The sequence below is a fragment of the Halyomorpha halys genome, unplaced genomic scaffold (assembly GCF_000696795.3).
Source record: "Halyomorpha halys isolate HHAL.00 unplaced genomic scaffold, Hhal_1.1 Scaffold33.1, whole genome shotgun sequence".
Lineage (NCBI taxonomy): Eukaryota > Metazoa > Arthropoda > Insecta > Hemiptera > Pentatomidae > Halyomorpha > Halyomorpha halys.
In genome coordinates, this window is record NW_027109698.1 from 109,528 (window position 1) to 122,542 (window position 13,015).

General features: G+C 27.8%; 1 protein-coding gene across 2 annotated transcripts; it reads right to left on the bottom strand.

The window, feature by feature from the left end:
* Positions 1-545: 545 nt before the first annotated feature.
* On the bottom strand, positions 546-12,959 carry LOC106685525 (MFS-type transporter SLC18B1). 2 transcript variants are annotated; one of them, XM_014428260.2, is made up of 14 exons: positions 12,836-12,959; positions 9,800-9,943; positions 9,553-9,709; positions 9,370-9,465; positions 7,839-7,912; positions 7,569-7,716; positions 7,431-7,499; positions 6,296-6,386; positions 6,071-6,210; positions 4,542-4,732; positions 4,365-4,460; positions 3,586-3,660; positions 1,209-1,302; positions 546-871 (listed from the first exon to the last, which is right to left on the bottom strand). In XM_014428260.2, exons 1-14 carry the CDS (start codon positions 12,859-12,861, stop codon positions 737-739), a joined length of 1,536 nt encoding a protein of 511 aa, XP_014283746.1. In that variant the 5' UTR covers positions 12,862-12,959; the 3' UTR covers positions 546-736. The 2 variants fall into 2 exon arrangements, with proteins under 2 accessions (XP_014283746.1, XP_014283755.1); XM_014428269.1 differs by lacking the exon at positions 12,836-12,959 and adding an exon at positions 10,256-10,281.
* Between the last annotated feature and the right edge of the window lie 56 nt (positions 12,960-13,015).

Consider the following 13,015-nt stretch of genomic DNA (forward strand, 5'->3'; position numbering starts at 1 on the left):
AATAAAGTGCAAACATTATTATTTCAATTAATAGTACTATATCATTATTTCTTGCTCAGATGGCTAAGGAAAATATGGTTATCAGTCAAATATAAATTTTTGAGTTCTTGCTTCTTTTACATGACAAGCCTATTATACAATGTGTTCAAATTTTAAGAGCTCTATTTTTCATTCTAATTGATTTTTTCAAAGCTTTGTTTGGTAAAAAAAATTGACTTCAATTTTACATGGGTGAGGAAATAGAAATGGATTATTTAAATAATTAAGTCTGCTTATAAACCATATTGGTGTTTGGTAGGGTAAAGAAAAATCAAGTTCTATAAACTGTTTTACATTATTGTGGTCAGTAAAATTTAGTAGCAACTAAATTAAATATTCTCTATTCTTTGTATCATGTATTTAGCTGATCGTTAATTGAAATTAATTATTTACAATACTCCCAGTTTCACAGGCTTCTTACTACATAAATTATTCTTGCTAAAATGATTGATTATGTAATAGAGAGAGAAAATAATGATTAATTAAGTTAAATTAAATTACAGATATTGTGATAAAATAAATTTATTTTTGTAAAAAAATATTAAACATTAAGATAGTAAATTATTTATATGTTGTAATTACTGAAATTCGGGCTTTTCAGTTACCATAATTAATTTTCTTTCATTAGGATTATTATTGCTTAAGCAATTAACATCTACAATAATAATAATTGTTACAATAAATAGTATCTAATATTTCAGTAAGTTTCTGTGATTCCACCATATCGCTCTCCTTTACTATCACTCATCAGTGGGAAGTTTGTTTCTTCTTCTTCATAATCCTCTGTAGGGTGGGAGCAACGTGAAGTAAAAAACATTGTTGCTACCAATGCCTAAACAAGTAAAAATGGGCATTAAAAATTGCTTTGCGACTAATTATTTTGTAACCAAGCAATCTACAATTGACTTTTGATTCCATATTCACAGGATTTTTAAATGAAAAATTAGATTCCCTTCTAGTCAACCCATGGATAATTATAAAATAAAACCTAAAAAATACATGAAAACCAAGACCATCACTTGGAATTAAAGTTACATCCAGTAACTTGATTTGAGATTCAAGAGATGAAAATTTGTTAAAACTGATCATTAATGTGTATCATATGAAAACAAAATTGAAATGGATCAAATAAAAATGAGAAATATTAATCTTAATAAATAAAAACTTACAGTAGCTATTGAGAGAATGGCCATAACTGTGGTACAGACAGGAAAGCCAAAATATTCAGATAGAACTCCCCCTAAAGCAGGCCCAGTCATGTCGCTGTAAATTAAGATAATATAAAAAAAAATGCAGGTCATAATTTACAATTTCATAAGTTATAAACAAGGTCAGGATTTCTATGCAGTAAAAAAAAAAAAAAATATGCTGCTAAAAATCTTTAAATACACAGTAAGACAGCTAAAATATACTAATATGCTAACAAAAGGTCCTGAATAAAGAAATTAATATCAGAAGCGATTAAAAATTAATTAATTTATAATTTAATTAATATTAATTTTTGCCTTATTATTATAAACTAAAAATATGCTAATAATTAAAACATGTAATTAACTTAAAAATTAAAAACATAATATGATGAAACACTTTCTAAACTAAGATATCGAAATTATAAAAACTTGTAATTAGTAACACTAAAGAAAACCAACAATCATTGGACTAATTGAGGGTAATCAAACAAAATTAATAGCAATATAATGAAAACAAATTATATGTTATAGGAAGATAGTCCTGGTGGCAGTTAATAAAGGTACATGATAGTAAAAAAATTTTTTTTTACTATCATGTACCTACTATCAACTATTATTGATCGCCACCTAGACCATCTTCCTACAATCTATTATATGCGGTCATTATTAATCTTCCATAACAAACAAGAAACTGAAAATTACCTGATACAAATGTAATTAAACAAAGAGACAAGACATAGTATCAAACAGACTATATTAAAAATGCGATAGTTTTAGTTTTGGAGCTAAACATAAAAAATATTTATAAGATCAAAATAAAGAAAATCCGAGAGACCAATTCAGTTAAACAACTTCATTTGAATTTCAGAGGGATTGTGTCATTTAGGTAATTTCTTGTAATATATAAAAACAATTTATGGTGAAGTTACATATGTAACAGAAAGAAAGATAATAACAAAGCACCCCTGTATTTAGTGACATGTTGATCGATCTGTGACTTTCTTTCACTTAAAATATGTTTTGAGTGATATTTGCAATAAACAATTTTTACCAAAAGTTGTTTAAACTTTGTTTTTAGACGAGTTAATCCAAGAATTTAACTTTGAACTAAATGACGCACTCACTTTTAGCATCAATAATTGATAATACAAGTCATTAGAAAAGTTAGCAACAAACAAAACTTGAAGTGGGGTGTAATATTTAAAATGGACACAAAGGAGAAGTGAAATTTCTGGAAATGAAAAAATCCAAATCTATTGTTAGATGTGAATTATTGAAAGTAGCTTCTATTATATTGTCATATTACTAGTTATTAGTAATTAAATAAAAACTTTCAATAGTAATCGGTAATTTAGTATTCATTGTTTATTATTTCTATAAAACTATAATAGTCAAAATATGCATTTAACATCAAATATGCAAATAAAACTTGGTTAATTGTGCCTGGGCTCACTGATTCGTAAAGATGTTATATCAGTGTCTAAAAAAAAAAAAATCACGCAAACAAAATATACAATCACATAAAAAGCCTCGGTTATAAAGTAAGGCAATTTACATGCACATACACACATAAAGTTATTTTAATAATATATCTTAATCTCAAGTTTTCGTGTACTAATGACAAGAAAATCAATTTAAAAAAAATTCATATATTAAAAATATTTTAACAATAGTTGATCATTAATAAATTCATTTTTCAATTACTTTCACAAGATATAATGTGAAACTTTTGTTTTTTTGGAAGTTTAAAACATCTTTTTCAAGTTATCTGATCGCATTTTAGTTTTGTTTTTAATAACCCTAACAGAATATAAAATGTTTATTAAATATACAATTTTAATGAATCTTTAAAATATTTAAGGTCATGTTAAGGAAATTTTATATTTGATTATTTATTTAGTTTGTATATGTAGTATGAATGTGAATCAATCAGCATTTTATGGCCATTTAGTTAGATATTGTAACATTTAGAAATAAATCTTTTTAGAATACTTTAAAAAACTTTTAATTGAAGTATAAATTTGTTTACTTATTTTAATTACTTGTTGAAACAAGTTATTCTTTCAATCTTAAATAAATAATAACATGCAATGAAAGATTTTCATGATATGTATTTGGCCAGAATGCTAAAATTTTAATCTGTAACAACACTTAATCTGTAATTTTAATCTTCAGAAAATGTAAATTAGTAGTAAGAACTTTCAATTAATATAGTATTCTCCAAGCACAAAATATAGGTCACACAGGTCTTATATATTTATTTATTTTTATCATAAATTTATTTAAGTTAAGATATAATGACCCATATATATGAATGATCGATAACATATAAACATAATATAAGAAATTAATTCACCCTAGAGAGTACATGCAAGACCAAACTCCAGCGACTATACTATAGGTTGTCAATTCTCTCCTTAAACCATTTTCCCTGAAATCAGTGAAATATATGGTTACAGTTTAATCTAAGATTATGTATAAATACATAGTATGGTATCATAAGTAACAATTATGTATACAGTTGATTATATTAACAGCACTCTATGAAAAAGGAATGGTTAACATTGAAAATGTAATATTAATACTTAATTGAAGTTTTATTCTCATGATATTTTGTTTACCTGAGGCCAAACAACAGTAACTTGGGCTCAATTCTGAATCACACCTGAACTCAAGTACCAATATTTTCTATTAAATCTGTGATTATCATTCAATGATAATAATAATGCTAATTATTTTCATTGTAGCAATTTAATTTAGAATTACTTAACTTAATTATATCTAAATTTGAGCTTTACAGAAAAATGTAAAGAGAAATTTACTGGGATTGTTCCACCTTTAGTGAAAAATGCAAATAGATATCTACATGTAGTTGCAGATCTCTGAGAACTTGGGGTTATAACTTAAAGTGGATTGCTTTGTAAGAGCTCATTTACCTGAAAAAAGTTGGTCAGTCCAGGAAGGTATCAAGCATAGGTTGGCACAACATGCCAACTCAATGAACAACAGTAACAGCTACTTTATGGATCCATAATCCATGGATATATGGATATATTATCCATTTAGAGAATAATGAAATTCATTTATATTTTAGTTCATTTAATCATAATAACCAAAGCTAATGATATCACTTACTCAGCACATTTCAATATTGCTTTAAATGTAGGCATTAATGTCAAAGCTACAGATATTCCTATAATACATAAACCCAGTATGTCCATCAAAAGAGATCTAAAATAAAACAATATAGTTAGCATTTAAACCGTAAAATTTAACATAGTAATAGGTGAAATATAAAGAATATGTATTTACGTTTGCATTTCTAATAAAGGAGATGGTCCCAACATTAGTAGACCAACCGCTGACAACAATAAGCCTATAACCATCATACTCCAATGATTATCCAGCCGGTCAGCAGCCCATCCCCAAAGGGGACTGAAGATACCGTATAGAGCAGCGAACAAAAGGAATATTAGTCCAATATGGTAACTTGAAAGGTTCAGCTAAAAACGTTAAATGTAAAAATAAACATTTATTTCATTAAAAGATTATTATCTGACCATATGTAATTAATGAAGGAAGAAGATACAGATGTCATTCATAAAAGGTTGTTCTAAACATTACAAAAACAATTAATCAAACACCAATGTTTCAGCCATTGTTCATCCCACATGGTTGTCATTACTATGCTGTCTATAGATAACACTAGTTTACTGTGAACAACTTTAGCCCTGCATGTATAGAAGTAATTATTTTAAGATAAATAGAGTTACTAAAGAAATAAGGCACTTAAAGAAATCACTTTGATTACCTCTAATCAAATTAACAACAATAAGGGTAGATTACACACAGAGATATTTCTGTCTGCAATATCATATGTAATAAATAAATGAGAGTCCTCCATGAATATTTATTGATATTTGAAATTATAAAAAAAATAAAATAAATAAAAACATTATACAGAGTTTAAGGTAAGAAAATTATTTTTGGTCTTCTGGTGCGCTCTGTATAGTGTCTCATGGAGGAAGCAAGTTGCTTTGGATCCACGCCTGGTGATGATAGAGAATGGTGATGATGGGTTCACCATGGCCTAGCTCTCGAAACACAGGTTGAGGTTTCTCTCGAGCTTGGTAACCCCATATCACCAGGATAGAAACCATTTCAGTAATATGAATACTTAGCATCGTTTTCAATTTAAATTTTGAAAAAATTTTGCCCTGAGTGGTATGGTGATGGTGGATAAATTTGCAATGAAAGCTGATAATAGATAACTTTGCCTGAAAAAATTCTCATTTCTTCCGGATTAAAGAGCAAAGATAAGTTTAGAATAGCTTCAGTATATGCTTTTTTATCCGTTCTTCAATCCAGCTGCATATAGATGCAGATAGACTTCATAGTATACATACACTATAGAGTGTATGTATACTATGAAGTCTATTCGATGAAAAAGAAACCCACTTTTAGCTCTACAATGCTTTAAACCAGACTTTTCAGGACCCTTAAATGTTTATTTTAGTGCTCGAATCATCCTTTTATCACATGTTGCGTTCTAAAACTTTTTTTATACATCACTACCAGATAGGAGGAATGCTGGGAACACCATACTGCCCCTTTCTCTACCCTTAAAGGAGAATTCAAGTAGGAAAAAATTGGGTGTTGATTTTCTGAAAGATCGTAAAATATTAATCAATTTTAATTTTTTATGCAGTGAAATTGTTATATGTTAGTAAAATGCTTCACAACTAAAACTGTAAGTATAACAGAAGAGGTGAAATTATTCTTTGGATAAAGCTGAATACTGCCGATAAATCTATTCTATTCATTAACAATTAACTACTTACCCTACTTAAATGTGGTTCCAAAGTAGGGTCCAAAAATGACCAGGTGTTTGATGCAACAACAATAATAGATCCTATTATAGAGACAGCAGGAATTTTAAACAGTTTTCCAAATGAGGCATGGTGTGTACCTTTACTTGAACCTGTAAAAGATATGAATCAACATTTAAATTAGTAAAAATTTAATATAAAATACACATATTTTACTGATCATTTAAAATTATTTACCATTTATGGATGGAATCATATTCCAATTGGTAGGTATCAAAAGAACCATAAGAAATCCTAATGAATAAAATGGTAAGCCAAAGCCTCCAACCTGCATAATAAAATAATATAATTTTTAATATTCAATAAAGATGAATGTTAATTAATTTTTACACTCTATTATATTTGTATTATTTTTTGTACAACCATTCTTCTGTTTATATGATGGTAAATAAATTATGGTAACTAATTAATTGATATAGTCATTGATCATACTTTATTACAACTTCAAAGTCATGCCCACTATAAGCTTATAATGACGACTCGATATCTGCTTCAATATTGATAGGAATTTTAATAGAGATCACATTGCACACTCACGGAGTGGCATATTCTTCCATTCTACTCGGCTCAGGGATATTTCACATACAACAAGATGGCTTGATATAATTTGATTACAAACCTATTGAAAATCTAGGGTTTCAATCAAAACACAACAATTAGATTTCCTGAGGGTATGGCGTTTTAAATCAGTGCAGGGTCATTAACCCTGTTGTAACACTCATGAATGAAAGCCTTATGTATCTACAAGCTACAATCAATTTAAGTATTTTCTATTTTTTTTTTTATGAGTATCTTCATAACAACTATTTATAAACTGGCTCAGTAGAAGATCGGTGTAGACATTAGTAACAATCAACCAATAGGGGAGCCATCGCATAGATATATACCACATACCGCTCAAACTTCAAAAAATCGTCAACAAAAAAACGTAAGCAAGCAGAATACAGATCAATTCATCAACTGAGACAATTAAGTATACAAATATTTCAATGTTTTATAAAACTGTTACTTATCCTTAAGATGAGATAAATAGCTTTTTAAAGCTCATCAATGTAAGGGCATCTACCAATATAGCAGAAATATTAAAAAAGTACAATAGGTAACTGAAACAAAGTATTATTAGGATAAACATATCTGTACTTTATAAATTAATATATTTAAGATATATTTATACTGGTGAATATATTTAATAATATATTCAGTTCAGAATTGAACTACTGACTCAAATAATAGTTCCAGAAAAACCTTTATGCTATAAGCAATGTTTTTATAATAAAATTAATTATAAAATAATTTAAAAATATTTTATTACAGCATAGAGCATGCCACCGATAGCAGGTCCAGCACTCATTCCCAAACCCATAGCAGTCTCAAGAATACCCTACACATATAAAAAAGATTAATAAAAAAATATCTTTGCTGTTTTTTGTAATAATCATAAGTTACAAACCAAGACTGCACTGATGTTATCGGGAAATATTTCAACAACAAATACAAAACTTGCAGTGGAATAAGCACTAGCGCCCACAGCCTCTAGAGTTCTTATCAAGAAACAAAAAATCGTAAAAACAGTATAATTATGTATGTAAGGCAGGAGGCTGCAAGAGAACAAAATATATATATATATAATTAATATAGCTATTAAACAACATATATAAAATAGTAATATATAATATAATTTATTAGTTTTGAGAATATGCCATCATAAAAACACCATTACCCAAAAAGTATGTTGCATCCTCCAGCTAAAAACATCCCAGACATGAATAAGAACTTTGCACCAACTGCAGGCAACTAAAAATATATATAAAAAGTAATTTTTAATAAAATATAGTAATCAGATATAAAAACAAAAACTAAATAATGTTTTATTTTGAACAATATTTATTTTTAAAGAGAGTAGATGAGCTATAAATAAAGTTGCAATAATTATGGCCCAATAATATACAAATAAATCAACTATTCATGAAGGTATTCAAAAGGAAAGTTTAACAAATGATTTTTAAGTTATGTTGTACTTAACTATTTAAAAAAAAAATTGACAATCATCTTTTAACAAAATTCTTCATTTTTTAAAAATTATAATACTCTTATTATTGGTCCATGTAGAGCTAGATGAGAAAAAAAATTATGTATTTTGAAACACCTAATAGGTTTTAATTAAAACAATATTGGAAAGCGCAAAATTGTACTTATGTATCAGAATACTTCAAAACTTTTATTTTTCAATATGAACAGAATAATGAATGATTATAAATTTGGATTGATCAAACTAAGCACAAATAAATATAAATATATTAAAATAATCTTTTTTTTAAAAAAAAGATAGTCTAGGACATGTTGGTTAAAATAGAACTGAAAAATTTGTGCTCTTGTAAAGTTTATTAAGGGCCTTTACACTGTAGTAAACCATCTCTACAACACTCTAATTCATTTAATAAAATTTTTAAAAAATGACAATAATATCCCAAATCTTTCAATCTCTCTAGTTTTTCCAAGAGTGTGTGTTTGGATTTAATTCGAAAACAATAATAAATAAAGAATTAAGAACTTTAAAATAATGTATTGTAGTAGAATATTCCAAGGATGGGTAGGATTAAAGTATTTTAATGACATGTGATGTTTCTAATAAATTACAGTCCTTATAATAAACATAAATAATATATTGGAAGATTGTTGATTGACCGTGTGTATAGATGAATGGAATATGGTCCGGGTGCGGTAAAAAAAAAACTCAAATAGTATAATTCTACTATTTGAGTTGTTTTTTTTTACCCCACCTGGACCATATTCCATTCATAAATAATATATTCTTCTGGCCTTAGCCTGAGACCATTAGGACATTAAACAAATTATAACTATCAACTTAAATCATTTTGTTTACAACTGCAGCTAGTTTCTACCAATGATATAGTTACCAAAAAATGATAATATAAAATGGAGTGAAGGGAAGGAGAAGATAACTCACGGAGATAAAATCCCCAGTACAACAAGCATCCAGGCATATTTCAAGCTAGATAATTATTAATCTTTATATTGATAACAACAAATTATGATATAATATAATATAATGAAATATGAAATTATGATATAATTTCGTTTTTATAGGGCTAAAACATAATTTAAACAATATAAATTATGTTTTAGCCCTATAAAACTATATATTATATATTAACAAAATATTCTAGACCAAAGGGTTTTCTGGAAACAATAAATGCATACACTTGTATTAAATCACTGATAATACTTACAATTTTACCAAAAATTGGAGATGTGGCAAAAACTACTAATGCATAAAAACTAAATACAAATCCTGAGACAGAGGTGCTCATTCCCTTTAAAGCAGCCTGTAAAGATAAACATTTTAGTTTCATTGTGACTTAAATGATATAAGTAGAAAAACTAACATAAACAAAACAATAAAATTACAATACCTCTTTTGGAAAAAATGGAGCCATTACTGACATTGAGCAAAAACTAATAAATTCAGCAAGAGAAAGAGTAAATAAAACAAAAATTTGCTCTTTTGTGAATTTACAAAGGACAGAAGGTTTTGGGTGCCTTTGAGTTCTAAGAAGGCGATCCCTGGATCTAAATAAAAAGTAAAACACACATACTTATTCTCAATAGTTAACTTAATTTAATTTAATTTAGTAACAATATATTCAAATTATAACTTACCTGAAAAGTTCTCCATTTGCACACTGTTCAGTCAGGGAATTCTGCATAAAAACAGAATTTGATTCTGATTTGGATCGCATTCTTCTTGGAAGGGAGGTGTTTCTGCTACCCTTGTCATCTTTATGCTTAAGGTTTCCTCCAGAGCTACAAGTAATTCATTTTATTCTCAATATGATCAGGAGAAGGCATGCTTCAGAAGAAAGAATATATTTTATGTAAAGCGTAACTAAAGATCAATATTGAGTTTAGTAGTATCTTCCACATAGAGCAAAGTAATTTAATGTTACAATGAACCCAGTTGATATCTAAATTGTAAATATAAGACTCCATGTGTTATTACTGTTCTCATGCAAGAATATTCATAAACAAATATGGTGATCTTGTAACTGAACTTATCCAACTTGAATCATACTATGAAAAATGGTATGCTAATACAAATTTGTTTTTCAAAAATACCAGTCAATCATGGATCTGATCTTTGCTTTTTAGAAGATTGATATTAAGATGAGGTGACAAAGTGGCTGTTAGCTGATAGGACTAACATATTCTTAACTGATAAATTAAATGTCTATCAGAAAATTGTTATCTTTAATCCAGATAACAAATAAGTTATGTAAGAGAAAATCCACTAAAGCAAAGAATGGTTTGAAGCTATGAGACTGGACTGTGGCTGAGTGAGTTGAGCAATCCCGAGACTGCAGCAGTGCGGGCTTGATTCCAATATTACATCACTTAACCCTCTACTGGGTTTTCCATACTTGAAACCCATAGCAATTTATATAGAACACCGCTATATTTAAAAGCAATGTTCCCAACTAAAAGAGGATTTAAATTCTCTGGATTTGTTTCTTCAAATGTGAATATTTCCACAGATGATGAGTAATTCCCATCATCAGTGAAGAATAAGCCATTGGCATTAGAAAACGGAATGATTAATAGATGAATGTTCTTTGGTAGCTGAAATAGCCACACAGCTGGTAGACCAAATTCTGACCTTTCCCACGGATGATAGAAAAGTTTCCTCAACATCTGCTATCCTAGTGACTTCAGAAGCAAGCCTTTCATACAGTACAACAGTGGAAAGAAGGGCAACTGCAGAAAAGTCCCCAACTTGATCCATCGGATAAACTGTTAATGTCAAGAAAAACTAGATATTATATCTGCTAAAAACAGAGAAGGGAATATGCCCAATATATAAAAAAAGAATGAAATGAAAACTAAACCTCATCTAAGGAAGCTGATAATTTTAGTTAATATTTTTTAAAATGATCCAAAGATATGAAAGTTAGCCAATAATAATTGGCTATAAGTGCTGGTTACCACTACCATACAGAAATAGAAAACTGTGGCCAGGCCTTCAAATACATCCAGAGCTGGGAGACATCTAGACTAAAAGATTATCTACAATTGTTTTCTACATATAACATAAAGTAAACGAGCAGGAGAATAGAAGTCATTAAAAAATGTATTTCTTGCTTTATTAATATAGTTCATATTGTAAATATTTGCCCAATGTACACATTTTTGTTTAAAAATAATAATTACAGAGTTTATATATACATCTTAGTTGTTATTACATGGTCAAAGATAGAACACTCCCTCGTAAAACTCCTTACTCAAAATATATATATATACCTACTGCAGAGAGAAGTGAAGATGATATTCATGCATTCTGGTAAGGGTTCACTTACAGACATAGCATTGGAAATTTAATGAAAATTTGTCAATGGTACACCTTTCCTTACATTATCTGGCTACAACTAGCTATTTAACTTTGTGAATATTTATGAGTCTATATCCATACTTCTGCTATATACCTCCTTGAAGATGATAAAAAACAGTTCGGCAGTTTAACAGAATGAAAGATGAATGGAAACAAAGGACAATGATAGGTAGACTTTTTTGAACTTGCCCAACACCAAAAACAATTCCCAACCTTAGCCAGTTGTAGAAAAAAGAAAGAAATGGAAAAGGTAATTTCATAAGGTAACTTATGACCTAATAAAACCTATTACATGCTAACTAATAACACCTACAGGACCTTTTTTTTTAAAATAAATGGTGACCAAAATCTTAAATGAACAAGATAAATTATTTTATATTGAATAGAATCAGGGAAGTATTGGTGTGCAAGAATAAAACTAGGGTGGTTATTCCTGATAGATTTTGTTTATTTACAGAGAGAATTATTTCAACAAGTCTTCTGAATATAATTGCCAAGGTAGAAAAAATTTATTAAGTACATACACATTCTTTAAACAACAAAAGAATCCTGCATTTCTACTATTTTGATAATCCTTCAAACATATAGAAACTCAGATAAATTATTAATAATCATGATACAATGAAGATGTCCATATCCATAGAAATTTTATAATTTAGCTCTAATAATTATTAGTTTCATATTTTACATAACAATTTTTACAACAAAAAGGTTCTTATAATTTCATAATTAATAATTTTGCTATTGAATTTGACACTTGATAACAGCCTTCAGAAAATTTTAATTTTTTATTTTTATCTTTTAGATCTAAAATATCTAGAATAAGCAATTATAATTTTAATAAAGAATAGTTAAGCGTGTTATCTTAATTTTCACCTTATCAAGGTAATTTATTACTTTGGTAATTATAATAAATTAGTGAAAACAAACGATGTCTCTATAATTTTAAATATTCACTAAAACCTTCTGAATTTACAACAAAAAAAATTTATTATTTAAAAAAAAGTCTATTAGTTTATACTTTTTCACAGGACTAGAAATAATTAAATATCATGAAAGGAAATATTTCATGGTCACCTAAATTCCACTCATAATTTCAAATAATTTATAAAAGATCAATTCAATCTCATCTTAAAAATTAGTTTCTTTTTTTTAAATTTACATATCATAGTAAATTACCAAATAACTGAGAGTGATTTATTCATTATAATTCAAAATAAGACCAGAATAAATAATCATTTGGTGAATTAATAACAAGAAAGTAACTAACTTAAAACATCCATAAAAATCATTAATTTTATAAAAAACTTAACCTGAGATGTGGCTGAGCAGGAGACATGAAAAAGATTTATCTTAATTTGTATAAGACACTTGGATACTTGAGTTCAAAGAGTGAGGGAACAAATGTTTACTTTAATTTTATTGACACTGATAAAATATTACTATGAGCAGAGTAATATCATTCGGAAGCCACTTAAATAACAGGAAAATCC